The sequence below is a fragment of the Onychostruthus taczanowskii genome, unplaced genomic scaffold, assembly GCF_017590055.1.
Source record: "Onychostruthus taczanowskii isolate IOZ18803 unplaced genomic scaffold, ASM1759005v1 scaffold157, whole genome shotgun sequence".
Lineage (NCBI taxonomy): Eukaryota > Metazoa > Chordata > Aves > Passeriformes > Passeridae > Onychostruthus > Onychostruthus taczanowskii.
In genome coordinates this window covers 661,267-687,325 of record NW_024498762.1, presented here as the reverse complement: position 1 = coordinate 687,325, position 26,059 = coordinate 661,267, and the positions used below count along the sequence as shown (strand labels likewise).

Genomic DNA, 26,059 nt, shown 5'->3' with positions numbered 1-26,059 from the left:
TCAGTACTTTTCCCTTATCTCTGAAGCTTGCATTGTATCTCCCTTTTGTTGTCATTTTCTGCTGATCTCCCTTTTTATCTATTGTTCTGTCTCATTACATCTGGGAGCACTATCACAAAATAGGAAACTTTATCAAGGGCACCCAGTGCCTTTTAGGCTAAGACAGCACAAGCAGAGATCAGGAGGGATTGGATTTCAACGTCAGAAAGATCTTAGAGCTCCTATTACAATGCAGGTAGTTTCAATTCAGTTTTGAATAGCTGGCAGCTAAAGAATAGCATTCTTAAAGAGAGTGTATTTTGTTTAATTTAACAAGGTCTAACAGCCCACAGCATGTTACCATAGAGTTACTGAGAAATGAAAAGACTGCATTAAAATAGTAAAACCACAAAAGGCTATTAATTACCTTCTCTCTATTCCCAGGAATGTAATTACTGTTGTCAAAACCAGGTGTGTGGAGGTGGGGCTCATGTTGTTGAGGAAGCTGTCCTCTTACAACTCATAAAGACCATTTCAATGATCAGAGGAATGAGCTTTTGATTTATTTTTTCTTCCATCCTTTTTTTTTTTTTCCTTTTCTTTTTTTTTGGGAATCCTTTTCATTGGAGTTTGTATTTAAATTCAGGCTGGTTGGAGAGAAGCCATCCTCCAGCAGAGCAGTTTTGGATAGTATTCACCCAGCTGCCTAACTGGCAGAAAACCACTCGCTGAGAGCTTTTTTGTAAAGTATTTGACACATAAAGGTCAAATAAACTGTTCAGCAAATATTTTTTCAAGGTTTAAGGCAACTCCAATTAAATGATGCCCATGAGACTTTTATGCTCATTTTAATCCCATTCTTTTTCTTCCTTCTCCCTCTCTTTTTTCCCCCATTAAGCCCAAGTTAGACGCTTGCAATGCGCCTCAAAAGCAGAAGCTGTACTGCAGCAGAGAGCTGGGCTGGGCAGCTGTGAGCCCAAGGTGACCTGACTTTGCCTTTGGTTCCCTCCGTGATGTTTCAGCAGTCCTGTTGTCCTCCAGCCCTTCATTTCCATGCCTTAATTCAGCCTCCAGCCTGTCAGACTGCCTGCACACACTTAACCTGATGCTGTTAATAGCTCCACAAGGCCAGTGCATAAAATTAAGGACCTGGTTAAGATCTGGTGGGATTAGGGCAATGATGAGATTCCTGTAGATGCAGCACTGCAGACTAAAAGGCTTTGATGTGGAGACCTTTGTCTGTCTGTACATACAGAGAATCATGGAATGGTTTGGGACTTTAAAACTCACACTGTTCAAGCCCTCTGCCATGGGTAAGGACCCCTTCCCCTAGACCAGGTTTCTCCAAGCCTGGCCTTGAGCACTTTTAGGAATCCACAACTTCTCTGGGCACTAAAATACGCAGATGATTTATTGCAAAGACTCTCATCCTAGTCCTTCTCTTTTACTAATGCTTTGATTTGACTTTTTTTTGTTTTTGGCTGCAGGACCCAATTAGTGAGCAGAACTTTGATGCCTATGTGAACACACTGACAGACATGTACACCAACCAGGAGTGCTACCAGAACCCGGAGAACAAGGACCTGCTGGAGAGCATCAAGCAAGCTGTCAAGGGCATCCAGGTGTAGCGCCACAGGATGGAGAGCAGCAAGCAAACAGACTGTAAGATGGAACTTCCCCTCCAAGTATTCAGGTTTACAAGTTGGAAAACTTGTTTAATGAATGGAAAAAAAAGAAAAAAAGGACCAAAATGTAACCAAGAGGCCATTTCTGAGACATGGAACTGATCAAACTCAATGTTCTCGTTTACTTAACTTTGGACCTTCTTGACAAAAGTGGGATTTTTTTCCACCTAGACCACGAGGTAGATCAGGATGGAAGGTTAAATTCTCCAGAAGGCTGTGGGGCTTGGTAGCAGGTGAAGAGCAGGCATCTTCCATGAGTTGCTTGTTCTTGCAGAATAGATCCAAGGGTTAAAATGTTACAAGAACAGGGTCTTGTCTGATCCAAGACTAGTGTATGACTGGCTTAAACCCTCATGTTGTCTATGGTCGTATGTCCAGATCACCTACTCACACATGAGTTATGTTCTATGTTGCTACAAGTGCTGGAGCTGCAAGCTACCTGTAAATCTGAACCTGTGCTGGGCCTCCCAACCCTGAAGTGTTCAGATATCCACTGGGCATGGGAACTCTGAAGTATTATAAAGTAGCTTATTTTTATTTTCTGAAAGAAATCTGAAGAGCAGTTCTGGATCTCCAGTGGAAAGCGCAATGGAAAAAAGGTTCTCAGGGAAGCTTTTGGAGTTTGCAACTACAGTATTCCTTTGTCTGTCTTAAATATGAGAGTAGCTATTATGAATAGGCCAATTCCAGATATTTCAAACAGAAGAATTTCTTTAATGTGTCATGGTCCGGTGTAGATGATTTTTTGGAAATCTGTTTGATGACAGTTCTGGTTCTTTTCATTATTGTGATCATCCCTACAGTGGCGCAGTACTGCCAGTCCAGAGATCATACATCAATGCCAGAGAACGGTTGAGATTGTGATGAACAAAACAAATCAAATCGAATCAAAAAGAAGCAAAAACCAACAAAAAGAGAGATATTAATTGATGGCCAGAAAAGTGCTTATGTACTGTGAACCAGGAGTTGATTCCTTACACCCACAGGGCAATGAGGATGGTTTGGTTTGGTGTTCTGGGATTTGCGCAATATCACAGTGTGGGCGCCATTCTGCAACAAAGAAAAAAAAAAGGAAAAAAAAAGGAAAAAAGAGGATTCAGGTATTGGGAATTATTCCAAAGAAGCAGTTGTAAGCAGCTGGATACACACAGCCCTCTGTGCACTTAGAGAACAACTCTATGAATGTCTTTGGGGCTCTGCTCCATGGCCAGGGCCAGCTGTCACCCCATGGGGCTGCTCCCCACCTTTGCTCCCACCTGGAGCTCACTTCCTTCTCCAAACACTTCAGTGGGGCAGAACCCCCCAGCATGGGGGCATCCCATATCCCACATCCCATATCCTGCATCACTCCCAGCCGTGCGGCAGGCAAAGCTGGGGAGGATCTTGTTGACCCCAACAAAAAGCAAGAGTGTGGTGTTGCTTCGAGCCAAATCCTGAAGATATTTAGGGTATAATTCCTATTATACCCTATTTAGGGTATAATTGGGGAAGTCAGTGGAAAGCCCCAGTGGCTACCATGGCCACGGGATCTGGCCTGGAAGGCCATGAGTGGCTTGATTGGAGTTGTTCCCTGTGTTAAGTACCACAGGGCAGTTGGCCTGGGTGGGCTTGCTCCCATACTTAAGTGTTTGCAGGATCAGACTCCAGAGTTCACTTATTTTAGAACCCATTCCAAGTGCAAAAATTAAAAAAAAAAAAGAAAAAAAAAGGGAAAAAATATAAAATTTGAGGTGTTAAAAACACAATGTTCTTAACATGTAAATAGAGTCCAAATTGATTGTGACTGCAATTCAGTTAGTATTTAAAAGTAGAGAAATTGCACTTACTGGAAGAAAGAGAAGAAAAAAAAAGTAGTTAGTTTAATTATGCTGTAAATTATTTAATTTTGGCAAGATGTATGTAATTTATATTTACAACACCTTATGTTAACTTTTTGCTATTTATTTAACTTTTTTATTTATTAATTTTATACTTATTTTAAACTGGACACTGCACCATAGAAATGAAGATAAAAGAAGCAAAAAAAGTTAAAAATTAAAACTTTTGACCGTAAAAAAATGATATTCCAAAAAAAAGAAAAAAAATAAAAAACCCCTATCTACAACTCCTACTTGTAATTTTGATGCAACCAAGTTATTTTTTATATATTTTGTTATTTATTCTTTTAATGATGGGAATTTTTTTAAAGATATTTTATAACTGAGACATTTTGATAATTTTTTGGTTTGTTTTTTTGTGGGGGCAGGGGCACTGGGGGGAAGAGAGACTTTTTCAGTTTTTCTTTTTTTTTCATTCATATTGTTTCAGGCACTGATAACAGGAAATGAAAATTCTGTATTTATTATTTATTTAATATTTAAGTCGGGAAAAAAAATGAACTGTGCTCTTGTTGTATATTTATTTTGTTGTTTGTGTGTTGGTTATGTGATGACTGAGTACTTGTTTATGTGAAGGAATACTGTTAATATTTAAATAATAAAGAGTCACATTGAAAGTTATAGCAGGCTACATGTTATTCTGTGAAAACGAATACTGTGATCTACTTTCCTCAGGAAATGTATTTTGCAGACAGAACTTCCTTATGTACTGGCAGGGTTCTTTCATAATAAAACCCAGTTCTGTTTGTGACTTTAGTTCCTATGGTCTTTCTTCAAGCTGTTGCCAACGTGTCCCTGCTGGGCTTTGTCCTTGTCCTGCACCGTGGCTTGGGGGTGGTCAGCGTGCCCCTGCTCACCTGCAGTTCCAGTCAGGGACTGTGCACCTCCCACCTGGCTCTTCCCACCTCCTCAGCTGGGGGATTTCAGGGGAATTTAGGTTTGGTATCTCTGAAGGCTTTGGAGAAGGAGCTGCCACCATCCAGCCAAGCAGGTGCTTAAAATCCCACTAGTGCTGTGATGGGAATCGTAAGTCCCAGGAAGGCTGGATTCCCCCAGGCAGTGCAGAAGCACGTCTGCTACGGAGACAGGCTGGGAGTGCTCAGAGCTGGGGGTGTTCAGCCTGGAGAAAAGGAGAGCTTCTTCCAGTGTCTGAAGGATGCCCAAGAGAAATAGAGAGGGACTTGGGGCAAGGGTGTGGAGGGGCAAGACAAGGGGAATTGGATTCACACTGCCTGAGGGAAGGGTTAGATGTGATATTGGGAAGGAATTCTTCCCTGTGAGGTCCTGGCACAGGTTGCCTAGAGAAGCTGTGGCTGCCCCATCCCTGGAAGTGTCTAAGGCCAGGTTATACAGGGCTTGGAGCACCCTGGTCTATGGAAGGTGTTCCTGCCCATGGCAGGGGATTGGAACGAGATGATTCTTAGGGTCCCTTCCAACACAAACCATTCCAGGATTTCATGATCTTTTGGTTTTGTGCTTTCACAGGTGGTGTGTGAGCAGAGGAGATGCCACTGGAAGCAGTACAGGAGATGCCAGCCCTGGGATGCAAAACAGAGATGGACACTTTTCCTTCCTGGATTTCAAAAAACACTTCAAAAACTGATTTTTGTCAACAAAATTTGCTCAGTTGCATCAACCTGACTGTGATGTTCACAGATTGCCCTCTTGGAAGAACGGAGCCTTTTCTCTGGTAAGAGTTTATGTTTTGAAGCTGTGGCAATGAAGAGAATTTTTCACTGATCTCTGTGTTGGATAATTTCTAAAGCTGCCAAAATTCAGTTTTGCTCTGCTGTAGCAGAGGTGAAAGAATGTAAATCATATTAAGGCCATTTGGAGCTGCATTAATTGGATCAAATGGGAATTTCAGGCAGGTTCATCATCAAGAAATTCAGTTGTCTGATTAACTGAACTTCTCTGTCTGTCCCTGCATGGAAGCACAAGCACTGCTGGGTTTCAGCACAAGGAGGTGGCCCTACCACAGGCACAAAAGGGAAGGGGCAGAGTAGAACAGAGCTGAAAAGGCAACAACAGTCAGAAAAATGTGGAGAAAAGTTTGGGTAGAAGGAAGATTTCCTAAAGCCTTTCCTTGAGCATGTGCATGGCCTTGGGTGTTCACTGGAAGTTTTTTCTGCCCTCATTTACTGTCTGCAAGGTGTCCTGGTGCAGAAGCTTAGGGCAGGCTTAGGATCCCTTAGCCAGTGGTCCCTGAGATTAAACACCCCCAGCAACTACGGAGATGCAGATGGAGCCCAGCTTGCTCAGGAGCCCCAAGAACAAAGTCTCTTTGAGGCTTTGCTGTACTTAACTTGGAGTTGATGGGATTCTGTCCTTTTCTCACAAGAGGAAAAGCAGTCGGACTCACGTTCACCTCACCGGCTGGCACGCTGTTTTCCTGAAGGGCACATAATTGTTTTATGGGGGTTTCGCTCGACTTTGCAATGCTGAGCAGTTCCTTGTGCCAATATTTGATTATGATGATCGAGCTAATAGATGTGCTTGCCTGTCCTTCCTTAACGAATTGGCTGAGCTGGATAATAGAGCGCTCAGATTTGTGCTAAATTGCAGCTCGGGGAGCCATCACTGGGAGATGTTATCTTCTTGGAGCTGGCGTCCTTTATCACAGGGAAGGGAATTGAATTGGTTTAAGATGGTGCACTCTCAGTTTATAGGTGTGCTTAGGAGAGCTCTTAAGCCTCCTCCAACAGGGTGTAGGGTGAGAGCAGAATGTCAGAGCAGAGTGGGCCTTTGGCTTCAAGGATGCCAGGGAAAAGGTACTCATCAGCATATGGTTGTCTCTAAACACATCGATAAACCATTGACCAACGAGAGTCATTTGGCCTCACGGATGCTGCTGTTAATTGCTAAAAGCTGCTAATGACCCATTCCTCCAGTGGTACCTTCCACTTGTCAGCATCGACCTGATTTCTCCCAGAGAGGGTTCCAGCCATGGCTTTCAGCTGTAAGCAGAAAGGGGAGGGTCTTTCCCAGCCTCGTGCATTTTTCTGATTTTTGTTCCCCTTGCCCCACAGCTTCTCTGAGTGAAGGCTAGAATCACCTCACCCTGCTCCCAAAACCAAGGCGTCCTGAAAAACACACAGCTGGGTGGTCAGGAAGGGGTTGCCTTGTTCCCATCGGGCTACTGGGGAGAGAAAGCAACTTTGCTCTTCAGAGATGCCATTTAGCATCAAATTCATCCCTCCTGAGCCTCAGAAAGACAATGCTGAGACTGGGAAGCAACGGGATGGGCTGGAGATGATACTGCAGCCAATAGAGCAGCCCTGAGCTGGAAATTGCTCCAGCACAGCTTGGTTAGATTCAAAGGCTCTGGCCTGCACTTGTTAGCACACTCACTTCTCCCACGCTTTATGAGAAGACATATCCTGAAATGACCTCCTGCTTTGTACAGAAGGGCTTGTGGGATTGAGGCTTTGAAAAAGCATGAGAATGATGCATTCTTCAGACAAATAGCTCTTGTTATTCCAGCTGCCTTCATCCCCATCCCTCAGTGGGATGAATAAATCAGCAGCTGTTGTAGAAATGGTAGTATCTGTTTTAAAGACATTTTTGACCCTGTCAACAAGGAAATATAAGAACCTTTAAAGTCTACCTTCATATCTATGACTGCAGTGCTCTCTTGTTTAAATGACAGGGACTATCTGTGATGGCCCAAAGAGCCACAGAGGGATAGAACAAGGACACAAGCTCTACCTGAGCTTCCCCAGAAGGACCTGTCCATGCTAAGATGCCCTCACAGCATCCTGCCCACTGCAGGTTGACACCAGCACATCCTTATTGAAACCAGGATGTGCCAGAACTTTTCCTTGCCTCTTCCTTACTCACAAGTCCCAAAGTCCACCTACATTGAGCATGAGGCAATGGTTGAATGGTTTGGACTCAAACAAGGGCTAATCTGGCCTTAGCACTGCAGGGAAGTTGTTTTGGTTTTGATAAGCCAAGTCCCAGATCAAGCTCCTCAGGTTTTGCCATTTGTTAGAGGACTCCCACTCAGGCTCCAACATTTAATAATCCAGCCTAACCGTGCTGAGGCTGTTTAGCAATTAAATAACATAAATCCAGAAGCTAGATTAATAAACAGTCTGGTCTGTCTAGAGCAGTCTACAGGGTGGAGCGATAAAACTATAAAATATTTATTACCAGCTTGGGGATGAAGTCATTAATTTAATAACTAGCACTGCTTTGCTTCTTACAGTTGTTAGGAGTCTGAAGGTTGCAGAAGATTAGGTGGGAAACTTACTGCTTCCCTGCTGAGTGGAGCCTTTCCCATGAAAGCCAGGGCCCAGCTTCCATCTGTCACCCCATTACGTTTGGAGGTGGTGAATATATTACTGTGCTGCTTCCCAAAATAAAACAAAACAAAATTTCTGCTGGCCACATGGCAACCCTCCGCAGGATTTAATGAGGACACTGCCCTTTGTGCATGAGGCCACTTCCAACAGCTGTAGAGATGAAGGCAGGGAGGTCTCTGACCATGCTCATGATGTGGCTCCCATGGTGAGCACGGCCCTGGCAGCACTGCCAGTGCAGGTGCCTTTGGGGACCAAAGCTTTGGCTGCCTCTTGTCCTGACAGGTCAGGAGCGCTGTCTGAGCCTCCCTCATCAAGGATTTCTCAGTGGGTCTTCACGTTTTCAGGAGAGGGAACAAGGGTATTAGTTGTGTCCCTGCTGTGATTTGATATTGGGGAGCATCCAGGACTTAGATCCATGCATCAGCTTTGCAGTGATTATGGCTGGAGTCCCCTGATGAGTGTGCTCCCCTGCTGACAGCTACAATTTACAGCGATGCTGTAGCAAAAGTCATGGGGGGAGAGGAAGGGAGGGTGGCTGTGTGCCCTCAGCATGTTTTGTCATGGGTTTCATCCAGGGACAGCAAAGGGGTACCAGCTGAGGGAGGGGGGTTTGAGCAGGAGCAGCGTGTGATGTGGGGCATCACTGCTGATGAGGGGCTGAAACACTGCTGATCCTCCCCATGACTGCACTGACAGCAAAGGCAATCAAATTCCCCAAATAATCGAGTCGCATCATTAGCCTGTTTGTAAAATAAATAAACTAAAAACTAAAAGCTCAGCCTGTGAACACCAACCACAGCATGGGTGAACACAGGGGTGCAGCCACCCCGCCCTGCCTGGCCTGTGGCTGCTGACTTGCCAGCAGCACTTAGTGCCCACCCCTGCTCCTGGGAAGAGCAGGGAAACAGCTCAGGGAGTCCTGGAGGGTGCTGGGGGGCTCCTGCTGGGACAGAGCTCAGCCACCAGCCTTGGAAGAGTCCCGTTGCCCATGGCATCCCAATCCTCCTCCAGTCCTGGTGAGCTGCAGAGCCACAGGACTGGTCCCAGGCAAAGCAGCAATGAGTGGGAATCCTACGTGGGTGCCTTGAGGAAGTAAGAAAGGTCAGCAGGAGAGATGGTGGCCAGGGATGGAGAAATGCCCCTGTGCTGTGCAGATGAGAAAGGAAAACAACAGCTGTAAAATAATGATCTGGCTTCTGAGGCTCTCACAAAAGAGACTCTTTCATGAAGTTTGTGGGCAGCTCAAAACAGACAAGTCCAAAGCTGGAGGTGAGAAGCTCTGGGTGAATGGAGCAACTGCAATATCTTGGCCAAGACTTTGTACCACAGAGTGAGATTTTAGGGGTACTTTTAGCAGGGTAGGGAGGAGAAGGAAAGAGAGAGAGACAAAATTCTTGTGAATCACAACACACCTGAAAGATATTTCCATGGTCACCCAAAAAGTAACAGAAAGGTTTCTGCAGAGCATTCACCCCAATTTTTCTGTCACAACAGACTAATTTGAAACTGTCAGCACAAGCATCTTTGTCCTGACCATCCTGCACTGCAGTACACATCCAGCACAGGCCCCACTCCTGTATCATGTCATCGCATTACCCTTTCATTTCTCTTATCAATGCTGCCATTCAGTTCCACTCCTTATTCCCAGCCCTTATCACAACGAGCCAAAAAAGTGCAGAACATCAGTCAGGAGGGAAGAAAAAAAATAGAACAGGTGAAATTCTGATTTTGTCAGCTAAACCAGATGAGCTCTGCCCACAAAGAAGCTGAATCTTGGTGATTTCGTTCCCAAATTTTACATATGCTCCCTCTCCCCCATCTCTCCTCTCAGCTCTTAGCTCAAAGTGGAGTCCTGACATTGCAAAGTGTTAATAGAATTAGTCTCCTGCTATAAACTGTTCACTGGGGCTTGTTAGCTCAATTGTTGATGCTAAATTCTTATCAGCAGAGCCACCTAAAAGAGCATTAATCAAGAAAGGCTGAACTCCCTGCCTGGGTCACAGAAATTTAATTAAACCCCGAGTAAAACTGGAAAATCATTTTGAAAAGAGAAGAGACGAATGCAAGAGGTTTTTCATCATTTGACTTTGCATCTCTGCAGTCAGCCGTGATTTCAAAGGGTGTTTTGTCACAGCAAAGGCTGAGGGAAACACAGAAAAGACTTTCCTTGGTGCCTCCTTTAATACAAGGTCCTGGTGCTCATCCAGGCTAAATGAAATATGGACACTCACTGATTGGGGCCTGTAAAGGACCTGCACCCCCATATGCAAAGGAGCAGAATGCAAGTCCAAGTAACACAGTGATCTCCTTGAGCAAGGTTCTGTTATGTTTAAGGTTGTGTCGTGTTTATTAATTTATGGATTTGCATCTATTTTCCATTTGTTCTGCAGAAAGTCTCATGCAACAAACCATTTATTTGGCAGACACAGAGAAATATCAGTATTGCTACGACCTCGTGTGGGATATTGTGTGTAGTTCTGGGATCTCTCTTTGGAAAAAGAAAAGATTAATTTATCCTTGAACAGGTGCAGAGAAGGACTGGCAAAGTGATTAGCAGAACTGAGATCCTATCTTAGGAGAGGAGATTAAAAGAGCTTGGCTTGTTTAGCCTAGAAAAACAAAGGTTAAGAGAGGATATGATTACTTTTCATAAACACATTCAGGGTGGGAGGAAGGGGAATGATTTATGTTAGAAGATAATACAGGTGGGAGATCAAATAAGGCACATCTTGGCCAGGAATAAATTTCCACAGGAAATTTAAAGATGTTTTCCTGTTGCTGGAGGGGGGAGGTTTGGAAGGGCTTTCTGAGCAGGATAGAGAGCCCTCATGGTCTTTGAGGGGACAACTGTGGCTGGATCAGCCCCACCAGTGAGTCTGCAGGTGGGACGTGAAGGACTGTCAAAGGCAAAGGAGGGAAGTGTGATATGGCTGCCATCTGATGGCATTTTTATTATTTATAAATCCATTGATTTTATTTAATCCATGAATCAAGATCCAGGAATGGTTTTCTTCCTCCATCAATATGAAAAGCTTGATTTCTGAGATTTTTATGTGGGAGCTGCCTCCTAAATCATGGCAGATGGGCCACAACAAGGCAGCAGAGGGACAGGACAGAGAGCTGGGCTCGCTGGTGCTCCTGGCAGTACCAAGAAGAGATGAAACACCTCTCTGCTCCATGTCCCCACTGTCAGGGATGTTTGGTGACACCTCCTCCCACTCTCAGCCAGGCTGCAGCATCTCCTGGCTGCCTTCCTTCGATGACACACTTAAGTGAGATGAATCCAGGGCTTTAGGAGTCCTTTTTCCATGTGGCACTGGTTATGTGCGGTGCAATCCAGTGGAAATCAAGACATACGTTCTTCCTCTTGCTTCAGCAATTACTCACAGAGCCCTGAGATGAAGTGAAGCAAGAGGAAACACACACACACACACACACACACACACACACATATATATATATATATATATATATATATATATGTAAATATAGAAACCCTTTGCATGGGCAAGAGGATCTCAAGCGATTTGCTGTCAGTGTGTTAGTATTAATTCTAGTGTAAATGCATATGTCTGCATGTATTTGCATACATGCGTGTGTGTGCATATGCATATATAGAATATTTGCATATGAAAGTGGTATAGAGCCAAACTGACCACAGAAAAGGCAACACAGCATATTTTACAAAATGAAAAAAAAAATGGTGAAAATATACCCCTATGATTTAATGCTCCCCCAGCTCTTAATTTATGTGAGTCCTCCTGTCACTCACTAATTACCCTGCTGACTTAACCAACCATCTGTATCGCCAGGCTGCAGGTCAGCTCAGTCTGCTGGGCCCTGGTTTGGGGGCTAAAATGCATTTCTGCTGTTTGATCTTCAAATAAATGAAAACATCTCATTTTAACTCAGCATCACTAAGAGATCAGAAGTTAATTCATGCTGACTGTTGTTTTGAAAATATTTATTAAAGAAACCGGTTTTTAAAAAAACGGAGTTGGAAACTGTAAAACAGGGGAAAATAAAGACAAGGAAAATCTTGGCTTCAGCTTGGCCTTGTGAAAATTGCTTGCTCTCAGCAATTATCTCAGCTAATGAAGGATGGAGACTGATTCTCCCTGGTGAGACTGCGGTTGCTGAGAGCAGGGACTGCTGCCTGTGAGGGACCCTGCCCCAGCCCGGGAGATGCTGAGGTGCCACCTCCGAGGCCCGAGGCGATGTCTGTACTGCTGGGGACACCTTGTGGTGCACGGCTGGGACAGAAACGCTGCCACTGAAGTGCCACCAGGCCCTGCTTTCCTCATCCTGCTCTGCTTTTAACACTCCCAGGGCTGCTGGGGCTCTCCAAGCCAGGGGCAGCTGCCCGCAGGCGTTTGTAAGCAGGGGAGAGTCACTGATTATTGCTGACTCTAACTGCTGGCTCACAAAGCCCCAGCAAGCAGGAAAGGAAGGACTTTGTAAAGAGCAGGGAAAGAAGAAACACAGAGAATCAGCAGCTGGAAGGGAAAGACGAAACACAGAGAATCAGCAGCTGGAGACCCGTGGAATGGCGAAACACCCAACTGTTCTTTTTTTTCCTAAATGTGGGGATTTTTGCAATATGATCAGGCAATTTTTGGTATCCCCCAGAGCTCTGACACCCATGGAGGTGTTTTCAGCCACAGCAACATTCTCGAAGAGATGGGGAAAAGCTGCCTGGGGAGGAGAACCAGTGGGAAGCTGGGGGTGAGCCCATGGAGCAGTGACAGCGGGGCTGTCTGGGCACAGCGTGGCACGAGAGATTTGGGCCACGTGCAGCAGAGATGTGCAGGACTCAGAGGTGCAGAAAACAGCCTGTCCCTTGGGGATGATGTGTCCTTCAGCTGCTCCCTCCCCGTGGCTGTGCTCCTGACAGGTCTGGGGACATGCAGTGGGTAAATGTCCCCCCTGTGTGTGTTTCTCCTGGCTAATCCCTGTAATTCTCTGGCTGGAAACTGCAAGCATCACTGATCTTGGCAGTTTAAGGCGGCTAGGAGTTGTGAATACACCCGGGAGGGGACAGGGGATTTGGGAATCCCTAAAACACCCCTCGGGTTCTTACTGGGCTTCCTGAGGACTCGTTGCTGCCAGAAGGAAGCACAAGAACTGCTCTCCTCTGCCCCTGTGAGCTCTCTGCTGGCGCACAGCTGTTTTAGCAACAACTGCAATTTTTTTTATAACCCAGCTTTTATTTTAACAACTTTTGCACTTAAAAAAAAAAAAACAAAACCAAAAAAAAACCAAAACCCAACTGCTATTTTTCAAGTGATTCCAGCAGCAAAGGGAGCATATGCTGAATGGAATCACACGTGCAAGGAGTTTGTGTGTCCTGCGTTTGCAGTTTCCAGCGTGCTGCCATTATCCCTGAGCATTCTCCGTGTGAAAGATGAGGAGAGTGCAATCACCACGGCCTGTTTCGGTTGAATCAGCAAGGAGGAGTTTCAGAGCTGGCTCTCCACGAATAATCCCCTTCTCCCAGGCAGCTGTCTTCTGCAGAATGAAAGTGCAGACATCTACAGTATTACCCTGCGCCTGTTTGCAGAGTCTGCTGTTATCACGTTAATGAAGGGAGCTGAGATAATCACCTTAAAGCATAAATAAATCTCGGATGCTGATTCACTTTCTCCTATTTGAGTCTCATTTACCAGGGTAATTCTTATTTTTTTGCCGCTGCAGGCTTGTTGTGTCTGCCAAGACAGCTTTTTTTTTTCACAATTCATCTCCAGAGGACTTGAATTAAGAGGCCTCTTGTCTTGTTGCAGTTATTCCTTCTCATTTTGCAGCCATATGAAGTCCTAGATCCAAGGCCAGGCCAGGCAATTTTATCAAATCTGCAGCATCAGCCAATGCTGGGTGGGTCACTAACGCATAAAAACAAACACACACTTTTAAAGGATAATTTCTCTCAGTCTTAGACAGGTGACAGGAGACACCTTTTCCCTAGGTCACTGACAGGTGTGTAAAATTTAAATTCATAGCCTAATACTCAGTTATGGGACAGGGATCCCACACGAAATGAAAGGCATGGCAGATGTTGTGAAGTTTCACAATATTCTGTGTTTCCTTCAAGCCCCTGGAATCAGGTGAATCTGCATCTCACTTATTTATCCCTAAATAAACTCTCATCTGGCATTTATGCTTGCAGGGAAAAAAAAATAATCTCAGCATGTGACTAAATTTGGATGTTCGTCAGCTCAAAATGAAGACTATCAACCAGTTCCCACCACAATTTTATTTTTTCCCCTAAGTTCCCATGACTTTTTCCCAAGCCTGACTAATGATACCAGAACATCTGGTCCTGGCCAGGCTTCACTCAGGAGCTTTGGCTCCTGTGTGTGTGCCAGCAGCTCACGGGCATCCCCCAGCCCCTCGCTCCTGCATCCCGGGATGCCTTGGGAAGGCTGACTAGAACAGAGGCTGGATGGAGTTAAAGAATAAATCAGGGATTTATTAAAAGGCCTCAATGGATCCACCTTGGGCAACACAAGAGCCCGACCAGGGCTGCACCCAGGATGGACCAAAATGGTCCCAAAATGCATGACTGCTCATGGGGTCTCTCACTTTTATAAGCTCTGCTCCATTTGCAGATTGCAGTTAATTGTTCAATTACAGCTTTAGGTTATGAAGTCCCATCCTGCTTGTTATCTTCTCTTCATTCCAGGTTGTTTCTGCTCTTGGGCCTGAAATTTGGATCATTTGTCCTTGGTCCCCAGCTGGAGAAGGAATTGTTTTGTCTCCCTGCTCGGTGAAGAGAGCTTACTACCCCTAATATGAATCTCAGACCTACACACTAAAGCAGTAAGGAATCTGGAAATAGAAAAGCTAAAACCTGAGGCACCACAGGGACGCCCCAATGCCACCGGGCGCTGGGACAAGGCTGTCACAGCCCCATGGCAGGCCACCAGGACTGGCACAGCTGGGACAACTGGGCAGTGAGCTGGAGGAGCAGGTGTGGAGATGAAGCCTCGTGCTGGGAACGAGAACTTTGGGAAGGGCAGAGAGTCCGGGAATGGGGAAAGGCACCCACGCCGCGATGGGGAGATGGCACCAGGAGCTTTGCGATGGGAAAAACGAGTCATAGCCTGTGTCTGGTCCTGGTACGTTACCCTGAGTGTACATGGCAAGGTTTGGATAGTGGCTTTTGGGAGAAGATGCTAGAAGTTTTCCCGGCTCTCATGGAGCCAATTCCAGCCGGCTCCATCCCCGGGACTCCCCTCACGGAACCAGCCGTGGTACAGTCCTGTCCCCCCCGCGCCAGCTCTGCGTGGTACGGCCGAGACTGCGCCCCCCACCGGGCAGCAGTGGTGTGCTCCCTTCCTCCCCCGCCCGCGGCTGTGGTGCGCTCCGCGCATGCGCAGTGCCGCGAGCGGAGCTCAGCTGGGCAGTGTTTACAGCCCGAGCGCGCCGGCCTGGGCTGAGCCGAGCGGAGCCGAACGGAGCCGAGGTCAACCGAACCGAACCGAGCCGAACTGAACCGAACGGAGCCGAGGCGAACCGAAGCGGGACGAACCTAACGGAGCCGAGGCGAGCCAAACGGAGCCGAACCATCCGTTGAGGTACCGCTTTTGTCTGAAATCACGGAATAACCTCCCCTTTCCCACTCCCGCTGCCGTGCCGGGGCAGGGGCTGCCCTGGAGACCTGCCGGGAGTGAGCGGGCGCGTTGTGGTGCCTCGAGCATTGTTTGGAGCTCTGCCCGAGCGGTGCCGCCGTGCCTGGGCAGGAGCCGCGGGTTCCCGTGCTGTGCTCCAGGCGTCGGGCCGGGCGCTGGGCTCGCCTTCGGGCTTGTTTTCGTCTGAGGGGAACATGGCAGCGAGGGGATGTTCAACGCGCAGAGCCACCTTCGATGGCTCTGTTTTGCCCCTTTGCTGGCTCGGTTTTGCCCCTTTGCTGGCTCTGTTTTGCCCCTTTGTTGGCTCTGTTTTGGGCAGCTGTCCGGATTTGTGCCTGTGGACTTTGTCCCTGCTCAGATTTGGGGAAATCTCTGCTTTGCCTTAGAAGCGTGGAAAAGGGGTTTGCTGCGGAGGGAGAGGGTTTTGTTTAGAAAAGTTTAATAAAAATAAGCCCTACTGGGTTCCCATTTCCCACCAAGTGAAGCAAAGGTGTGGAATCACATGAAGCTCTAGAGGAGTTTGAATGTCAGAGTTTGAAGTTGTGCCTATAAAACATGCATTCTGCTGGAAGTATTAATGTCCAGGGAAAGTGATGATTTCAGAAGTGACTGACACCTGTCACAGGGCAGATATTCCCTGCTCCCATTATGAAAATGTCTCAGCCAGCTGTGTCTGTTGTTGTTTTCCATGGTGTAGAACATGGAAGAGTGCTTGTTGTCCATGGAGCTGAGCTGAAACCAGGTCAGACCAGTTGTCCCAGTGGGGCTTGCGTACATCAGCAGGAATTTGTTTGGGATCCAAAGTGGAGCAGTGTTAAAGGCACAACTTCTTGCTTTAAATCTAAAAATGTAGAATTTTTTTTTTTTTAATAGCAAACAGAGTGGAAGAATGAAGGAAGCCTAAGAACAAAAATATATAAAAGAAAGTCAAGGGAATCAAGACCCTTGGTGAAGAGAGTATTTTAATGTGGAATGTTAAATAAAAGACTAAAGATACAGGCAGCCTTGTGTTGCAAATACAGTGAGGTTTTGTGGATGTAAGAGGAGGGGGAAAAAATAACTGGTACATTAACCCACCTGGACCTTTGACTTGATGTGTTCCCACTGTGAAGTAATAAAACAGAGTCATTTTTTGTAGAGAAAATGAAGGAGTAACTGTGGAAAGGGGAGGGGTGACATTTTATTTCAAGTGTTATTAATGGCCTTGAACTGGATTGATGTGTTTGAGACATGAATGGATTAAGAACTGGCTCGAGTTTCCTGCCTAAGTATATCTTGTTTTGTGTGCCTCTACAGGTGATCAGATTGGTGTGTTATTTGAACAACTGTGAAATCTCCTTGGAGCCTTGTAGCTTTGCTTTGTTTCCTCAGAAAATGAAAGTTTATAATTTGCTCTGGCTGAATGTAACAAATAAACCCCAACAATTTTGCTGTAGGCAGATCTTCTGATCCCAGGAATGAACTCCAAAGCTGCTGCTTCATGGTTATTACTGTGAGCAGGGAAAGGCATTGTAAACAAACACATCTTAAATCATGCTGTACTTTCTGGAAAGGGTTTTTTTTTTTTTTTTTCCTTAATATATGAGAAGGGGAGAAGAAGCCAGGTTAATTTTGAGTGGTTTTGTTCCCCTGTACGTTTTCCTTTAAAACCTTTAGGCTGCAGTGGGAATTCTCTCTGGAGCTGCTGTCTGTGTCATTAAGTGCTTTACTAATGGTGGTGGCTCAGGCTCTGGAGATGAGCTCTGTGAAAGTGCATTTGCTAAAGTGCATTTACCAAAGTAAGCAAGGTTGACAGGTCAGAGTTTTGTTGGGTTTTTTGAACCTCTGTGCAGTCAACAATCCTGATGCACGTTCAAAGGAAATGCAGTTTGAGATTTTTCTGGATTTTCTGCCTGTGTCTTGGTCTCGTCAGGTGCTGTTAGAGGTGGAAAGTCTGTGTGTGACAGGAGCTCTGACAGACAGCCCAAACCTGCCCTGTTGTTCGGGCTTGCAGTGAAAAGTGACCCCTAAGCACCAGAGCTGGAATAATCCTTTCTATAAAAGGGTTCAGTGGAAAAGCTGATGTGCTGGTAAAACACTGGGAGGGTTTGAAGACAGGCCTTGCACACTGAAATTGCCTATTGTGATTTTTTTTTCCCCCCCACTGGTGTCAGGTACTGGATGCCAGATCTGCTACATTTTGTTTTCCATTGTTGGGATGGAGACGGGAGCGCTGGGGTGAGGTTTTTCTGGCCCTTGGAGTAGGTAAAGATCTCTCTCAAAGCACTCCATGTACAGCAGCATAATTTATGTTGGAGTGCATGTTCTGTGTCTCACCTTGCTTTGCTGTTATTTCCCTTTCAGTGTTTATAGGAGGCTGCTGAAGATGGGAGGCGCGGTGAGCGCGGGAGAAGACAACGACGAATTAATTGATAACCTGAAGGAGGCCCAGTACATCAGGACAGAGCTGGTGGAACAGGCATTCCGAGCCATTGATCGGGCAGATTACTACCTGGAAGAGTTCAAAGACAATGCCTACAAGGATTTGGCGTGGAAGCATGGAAATATTCATCTCTCAGCACCGTGCATTTACTCAGAGGTGATGGAAGCTTTGGACCTGCAACCTGGGCTGTCATTTCTGAACCTTGGCAGTGGCACTGGTTATCTGAGTTCCATGGTTGGACTCATCTTGGGTAAATACCTCTTCAGTCACATTAACTGATTGTGTTAGAGCTTTAAAAACAGGTTTTGAAATCGGGGATGAGGTATTCCTCCACTAATGGAGCTAAAAAGGTAGCTGGGAAAGTAAAGAATGCATTAATGCAGCTCGGTGATTTATCAGGATTCTCACAGCCCTCTCTGGAACTGGATGGGATCCAGATTTCTGTGGCAGATCAGAACAGGCAGCAATGTAGTTCCAAAGGTGGCTGTAGTGGATTCCTGCAGGTCTGAACACAAACCTGGGTTTGTTTCCCCTTAAGCAAGACCCCAGGTCAGGATCAGGAGTACAGAGTTGAAACTGAACTGAGCAAGTCCACAAAAAGCTGTGACTGTATCTTCTCCCTGCCTGGTTTGTGTTCACAGCCCTGTCTGAGATCCACTTTTGACTCTTAACTCTTAACACAGGTGGGAATATTCTCTGGAAGACACTTCAGTGCAGCAGAATTGATTCTATGACCACATCTACAGTGGCACAAAGCAAATCATCCAAGTGGAATTGGACAATTTAAATTCTCCCTGCAGTGTTTCAGTCAGAGTTGTGCTGCCAGGACAGATAGCAAGTGGCTGTAGGGTAAAATTTGAGAGAATGTCCAGAATTTTAACTGCTGGGATGTTTATTCTCAGGGTGAAGTCTCATTTCCCATTTGTGATTTTCTCCTAGGTTTGTTGACATTACTTAGAATACCAATATGTAACTCCAGGGCTTTTATTTTCTTTTTGCAAAAGTTACCCTGTCAGTTCTGAACAAAAAGCATGAGTGCTGAAAAGCTTTTGTTTTTTCCAGTTTGTTTTTGCTGTTAATTGAGGTACAGTGTATGATGACTGTTCCTGATTAATTGCAGAGATTTTTAGCATAAAAATAACATGGATGTGCTAAAACATGCAGGCCATTGGGATTTTTTTCCAGGTGGTCACTTTCACAGCAATGGCATCAGTGTTTCCCTCCTATAGAGAAGTTTCCTGCATAGTTAATAGCAAATGATTCAGAATCCATTGTGCACAAGAGGCTCAATTGCTGCCAGAAATTGCAGGTATGGGGTTGCAAATCCCATTGTGGCAGTGAGAGAGCTGACCCCACACAAACACCGACTGTGACACTCATGGAACAATCTGCTGGAGGAAGGAACCCAAAGTGTGTTAATCCTGCTGGATTTGGTGTTGTTGCTGTTGCCATTCCCTGGTGTTCTGCACTTGCAGGTCCTTTTGGGGTGAACCACGGTGTGGAGCTTCACTCCGACGTGATCGAGTACGCGAAGCAGAAATTGGACTTTTTCATTAAAACAAGCGACAGCTTTGACAAGTAAGAATTCAAAATGCCTGTTGGGATTAATTTTGTGCTTTTGGCTTTACTCAGGGCAGTTCTTGCTCCTATGTGGCCCCTCTGGATTCAGGGTAATCTGAGGATTCAGGCTCCTTAGGCTTGCTGAGCTGCAGTGTGTGACCTTCGAAGCCTGAGTGTGTCGTGGGGGTTTCAGAAATGTTTGCAGAGTTTTTAATAGCAGTGCTGATGCTGCAGGGCGTAGAGGGAGCTGAGGAAGTTAGTTTATTTTTAAATGCACTTGCAGTAACACCTTAAAACTTGCAAGTAGCAACACTTGGTTGTGCCTGTGATCTGAGAGCCTGCATAGTGATGAGATTATGAACTGGTTTTTGTACTGGCCTAATATGTTTTATCTGAGAAGAAGGAAAAATGGCATTTTAAAATATTAAGGTAGTTTTATGATGATTAAGTTGGTACTAAAACTGCCTGGGATTTGATTTATGTTCTTCCTTAGACCCTCTATTCTGCTGCTGTCACAAGTAATAACTTCCCAGCTAGATAACCATTGCCAATAGTAACCTCAGCAATAAAAGTTGTGGCTGTCACATTTTTGGATCTGTTTCATAGTTTGTTCAAACAGAGAAGCAAAGCATCTGTGAATACCTGATACCCTCCTCTCCTGGGGGGAAGAAAATAAAAATCATGGCATGCAGAATTTTAGAGTACTCAGTCTTTTGCTGTTCCTGCTGCCCTGGGAAGCTGCTGAGGGGAGGGTTGTATTTTCTGTGTGTTGGCAGAAGACTGAAAGTTTCTGGTGCTCAACGGGGATTTTTTCAGTCATGTTGCTGTTGTTTGAGGAGATGTTTTAAGGAAGACTTTCTTCTCTCTCCAAATACAGCTATGGAGCAAAGGCAAGCTGAATTCAGAAATTAACATGCCTGGAAAATTGGCTTTGCTGAGTGATGTCTGCTGGGTTGTGCTCCTGGAACAGCGTGTGCAGGAACTGTTCTCTGGCTGCTCTGAATGTCCAGCCTTCATTGCAAACCCAGAAAGCTCCAGGAAGCATTAGGAATAAATAGGTGCTATGTTGAGCTGCCACTCAAGATACCAGTAAAAGAATGGATGTGTTGAACAACTTCTACCAAAATCAGCCCTTAAACATAGGGCTTAAAACTTAGGGAGTTTTGGAGCTTGTAAGAAAAGCAGAGGCATCAGAGAATCACTCATTTTTCTTTTAAACCAAGTCAGAAATACTGTAGGCAAAAAGTCTTTTTTATGAAGGGTGAAATCACAGTTCTTTTGAAGTTGATGGCAAAACATCCATTGGCTTCAGCACAGCATACTTCTGTATCATCAGGTGGTAATTCCTCACATCTGAAAACCAGTTACAAGCTTTTGAAAATGCAAAAATAAACCCAGGTGCAGTCCTTAAAAGACTTTGACATTTGGACACGCAGGTCTAGTATTTGTATTTGCATTTTATAACTGAGGACTAAAAAGAGCTCATTCTGAAGAGTTACCTGCAGCTCAAGTATGAACTTATGCATCCTTATCCTTTGGAGATTTTAATTCATGAATTCTGACCTAATTTTTCTGTGGTTTCGAGACTTCTAGCTGTAGTCTGTTACAATAATGTCTAGAATACATGGGCTTTGGAGGAGAAATCCTGTAAAACTGTGGGTGTTTTTCAGGTGTTTTCCATAGTTCAATTTTTCCAGAATTATGAAAATAATTTAGTTTGATAAATCATTGCTTTCTTGTCTAATAAAAGTCTTTTTCACTTTCAGGTTTGAATTTTGTGAGCCATCCTTTGTCATTGGCAATTGTTTGGAGATTTCTCCAGACTGTACTCAGTATGACCGTGTTTACTGTGGTGCTGGAGTCCAGAAGGAGCACGAGGACTACATGAAGAACCTGTTGAAAGTTGGGGGAATTCTTGTCATGCCTCTAGAAGAGAAGGTTGAGTGCCTTTTTTTTCATATTTCAGTTATTCTTAATTCTGATCATGGTTTAGTCAGTAGCTGTTCTTTTATCTTGCCCTTGCAGCAGGCTGAAGAAAGAATTAAGTGCAGTGGTTTTTCACTATGACTGAAAACTGAGCTCTGCACATTTAAGAAATTTGTAGTTTTGCAGTCTTCCATACATTACAATCTGTTGTTAATTGCAATTTTACTTCCTCACTGCAGAAAATGTGAGCAAAGCTTTGTTTAATGATATAATTTAGTGTTGTGCTTAGTGGCAAAACACAACTTTTTGCTCCCTGACTAGCTCTTGAAAGAGTGTGCAGGATGTCTCTATTTACAAGTGTCAGTGGATTCTTTTAGTAAAAAGTGGGTCAAGTGCCTGACCTTTTACAACTCTCAGGGAACGTGAGAGGAGCAGGTGCAGGGTTTCTTCCCAGTAAGAGGCTGTGCTGTGGGTTGGGGTAGGAGATTTGATCTGTGACCTTTTCAGGAGCAAGTGTTCGTGGTGACTCGGGAATTTTCCCAGAGGTCAGACACAGCTGCTCTGTCCAGTCTGCAGGAAGGTCTGGGCAAGCAGGGTGACCCAAATTACCAGTGCCCATGCTCTGTTGCAGTAGATGAAGTTCCTTGGGGCTAGTCCTGCAAGGAGTTCCCCATTTTTTTTTCAAAAAACCAGTGTTGTTTCTCATCACCTTTTACTGTTGCAGCTTCCAGTACTTCAACTTGTCCAGGCAGAAAAGTCATTTGTTCATTTTTTTGTTCAAAACTCTCACTGTAGTTCCCACAATGGACAATAATCTTCTTGTTTGCTTCAGTTGACTAAGATAACTCGGACTGGTCCTTCTGCCTGGGAGACCAAGAAGATTCTTGCTGTTTCCTTTGCTCCTTTGATTCAGCCAAACCACACAGATTCAGGAAAATCAAGGCTTGTTCACTTGCGTGAGTACTGACATTCCTGAGCTTGGGGGAATTCCTTCCTGCTGCCTAGCTGTGAGCTGTAACATCCCTGGGAATCCTTTCCAGGAAAATTACTCCAAGTCCTTCCTTTTTTTGAACAGCTGTCTGTCTTGTGCAAGCATTGCAGTTGAATGAAATAGATTCTAAATCACAGACTCACAGAATGGCCTGGGTTGGAAGGGACCTTAAAGATCATCTAATTCCAGTATCCCTGCTGTGGGCTGGGACCTCTTCCACTGGGCCATCATTCTAAACACAAATGATTTCTTTTGAAGTTGCACCTGAACTTTTCAGGGTGTTTTATCCCTGTTTTTGCACATTCTGTTCCAGTCCTGAATGACTGAATCCCGTCATGGTTCTGAGGCACTGTGCCACAAGGAGAGGGAAATAAACAAGCAGTCCCTGTGAACAAATGTTGTATCTACTCAGAGTCTCACCCCCAGCAATCCAGAATTATCCTGAACCTGGAATGCTTGAGGGATACAAGTTGTACAGTTCTTGGTTGGCTGTTTGAAATGCAGGTCGTATCAGTGGCCTCAATCTTTAGATTAAGACTTCAGTGTCAAGAGGCCTCTTAAGAGCACATGAAGACAGAGGTACTTTCATAAAGAGATTAGTCAGGCTTTGGTCTTAACCTGGAAAGGTGTCTGCATGACAGAGAGGAGCTCATGAAACACTCCACAGCAAGATAGAAAAGTCCAATAAAAGTGCCTGTTTCAGCATGTTCTCGCTTCGTGGTGAGACCTGCCCATAAATTCTCTGTAGTTATTTCTTCCTTTTTTCGTTCAGGTCCCAGGAAAGCTCACTTGTTGGCATAGGACAGGGACTTTTTGTGTCAGTTTTAATTCATTTTAGTTCATGGATCTGTGTGCATCTATACATTTTTGAAATTTTTTGCTTCTTTTCCAAACTGGCAGCAAAGAAGACAGAATAGTCTTCCAAGCCTTTAATGTGGGAGGCATTTTAATACAGTAACTTAGTGTAATGTTGCTATAATTGCTTCTACAAAATGGTTTTCAGCCTGTCTTCACCCACTAAGTCTGAAGCAGTTTTTGAAGAGCATAAATAGTACTTGTGTTTTATAAGTGCAGAACTTGGCAAAGCTGAAGGAACTGTACAATAGAAAAATCATTTTGTGGAAGAATTAAACAGACTTCAGGTCTAGTTATCTACCACAGGAAAATACCTGATTGTAAGCCAATGAAACAATCACAGCTCCCATCACTAAGTCTGCATTCACACAATCTTTTACGATGTGCATCTTAGAATAAGTGAGAACTTGAAATCAAGGCAGGAAATTTTTTAATGAGAGAAACGCACAATTAAATTTCATTTGGAAACTTGCAACGCAGTTTATCCGAGTTGACAGGAGCTGAATAGAGCTGTTTGTGTAATCCCAGCAGGGAATTCAAATGGCCTGATTTAATCAGAGCAAACAGAACTTTTTCCTGGGAGTATCTCTGGGGGAAGTTTCTCCCTCTGCGCTCACAGGTTTCGTTGGCTTGCAGCGCCCGTGGCCGTTCGCAGCCTGCAGGACCTGGCTCGCATCGCCATCCGAGGCACCCTGAAGAAACTCATCCACGAGGAGGCCCTGAGCGGAGCTGGGAACGGCCTGAGGAGCCCGCCCAGGTTCAAGCGGAGGCGGCTGCGGCGCCGGCGCATGGAGACCATCGTGTTCCTGGACAAGGAGGTGTTCGCCAGCCGCATCTCCAGCCCCTCGGACGACAACAACAACAGCGAGGACATGGAGGAGGAGAGGCTGGAGGAGGAGGAATCCAAACCCTCTGAACTAAAGCCAGACCCTCCCGTGAACTTTTTGAGAGAAAAGGTCTTGAGCCTACCGTTGCCCGATCCCTTGAAGTATTACTTGCTTTATTACAGAGAAAAGTAGTTTTTCTTCTTTTAGAAAGTGGGAAGTAGGCAGAGAATAAAGTATTCCTTAGGGCTTGACAAACGTGTCCCACTTGCTTGCCTGCCAATGTGACACCCGAGGCAGTAGGCTGGCTGGGGAATGTGGCTGCTGTAAACTTTGACATTATAGCTTTTATGAGTTCTTTCTTTCTTCTCAGTTGTGTGCTATAGTTTTATTCTACAGCAGGGATTCCTTAGGAAGCAAGTTGGTGAAGTGCTCAGCTGCTTATGGAAAGGAGGATTTAATTCCCTCAAAACTAACTGCAGGAGATATTCCTAAAAATCTCATGGCTGCTCTACCGAATATCAGTTGGGGAAAAAACTACTGAGCAGCTCCCCAAAGACCCTTCCTGTCTGTGCTCTCTCCCACTAAACCTGCCAGGTATTTGCCATGGTGTGCGTTTAATGGAGGATGAAGATAATTAGTTAAAACCTGACCTGGCAAATCATGTTTCTTCCAGTAATCTGAAAAGCACAACTTTCACAGAAAGGAATTTTTTGCATTACCCGTATGGCATCCAGGTTTTGAATGAGAAGGAATCAGCTCCCCTTTGGTTGGTCTGCTTTGCTTGTAAATGATATATAAATTTTCACAAAAAATGTTTTACAAAATACTGGGTTTTTTTTAATGGAAAACCCCTGTTCTAGAGAATGAGTTGTTAGGTTTCTGTGGTTCTTTCAAAGCTATGGAGGCAAGTGAGGAATTGCAAAGCTGTTTAACTTTGACAGGATGCAAGGTAGTCAGGGTTGGGACTGCTGTCTCTGAAAATGTTTACAGGGTAATTCTGAGTGGGGAAAAGGGTAGAGAAAAGCTGCAGCGCAGTGAGTTTGTGCAAGCTGAAAACAGTATCTGTGGGTTTTGCTGTCATGTGAGATAGCTCAGATCATCTGGGCTGAGCAGAGTGAGGTGCAGAGCACCGGCCTGAGCAGTAAATCAGCCAAACAGAGTTTTGTGCAGGGTCTGCAGAGCCTGAGAGCAGCCTAGAGAGCCAAACTGATGCAGTTCTCCGGTGTTCCTGTGTGTGTGCCCCTGCTGTGGCAAAGTGGCCAGAACACAACTTGTTCGCAAGTGTTCCACAGTGGAGTGGAGCTGCTCAGCTGGGTAGGTGATTTTATTCCTGCAGCAACAAAGCAGAAATTTTAACAGGTTCATATGGAAAGACTTGTCACTCTGCAGTTCTGTGGATGTGAGCTGTAGTTTTTATTTCCAAAACTCTCTGTCATGGTGATGGAAGGGGGTGCTGTGGAATCATAGGATCACAGAATGGTTGGGTTGGAAGGGACCTTCAAGACCATCTTGTTCCAATCCCCTGCCATGTACAGGGGCACCTTCCACTAGGCCAGGTTGCTCCCAGCCCCATCCAGCCTGGCCTTGGGCAGTTCCATCAATGGGGAGTCCACAATGTCTGTGGATGATAAAATACTGTGTTTAGAAGAGGTTTACTTGGTTCAGCCTGTTTGGGAAATGTACCTGAACTGGTAAAGGCTGGAAAGAAAGCCTGGAGTTTGTGTTGATGTGAAATAGTTCTAAAGCTGGGGGTAATGAAAAGCTCTCTTTCAGCAGGTAATGAATTTGTGTTAAGGCATTGCCCCATCAGAAGCACTTGAGTTGGTATCACTTTGATATCTTTTTTTTTTTTTTTTAAATGTGTACTGTCTCCTCATTTTCTGAGGAGGAATGAGTGAAGACTGTATTGCCAAATGGTCCTGAGTTGCACAACTTGCTTCATGAAAAATAGTTTCAAAGTTCTGTGTGGCTTTGAAAATAAATGAATAACATGTATGTCTAA

At 45.0% G+C, this 26,059-nt stretch overlaps 2 protein-coding genes across 3 annotated transcripts in view; both read left to right on the top strand.

Annotated features, from left to right (window-relative positions):
• MYT1 (myelin transcription factor 1) overlaps positions 1-1,704 on the top strand; it is a 32,786-nt gene extending 31,082 nt beyond the window's left edge. Inside the window, exon 21 of the mRNA XM_041399156.1 lies at positions 1,467-1,704. Within this exon, the coding sequence (XP_041255090.1) occupies positions 1,467-1,607 (141 nt within the window). The 3' untranslated portion in view covers positions 1,608-1,704. The remainder of the gene's footprint in view (positions 1-1,466) is intronic.
• Positions 1,705-15,225: 13,521 nt separating this feature from the next.
• Positions 15,226-26,059, top strand: PCMTD2 (protein-L-isoaspartate (D-aspartate) O-methyltransferase domain containing 2). Of its 2 annotated transcripts, none has more exons than XM_041399167.1 (6): positions 15,226-15,422; positions 17,820-18,148; positions 19,374-19,476; positions 21,225-21,396; positions 22,217-22,340; positions 23,867-26,059. In XM_041399167.1, the coding sequence occupies exons 2-6, from the start codon at positions 17,842-17,844 to the stop codon at positions 24,247-24,249; spliced, it is 1,089 nt and encodes a 362-aa protein (XP_041255101.1). In that variant the 5' UTR covers positions 15,226-15,422; positions 17,820-17,841; the 3' UTR covers positions 24,250-26,059. The 2 variants fall into 2 exon arrangements, with proteins under 2 accessions (XP_041255101.1, XP_041255102.1); XM_041399168.1 differs by lacking the exon at positions 15,226-15,422 and adding an exon at positions 17,563-17,720.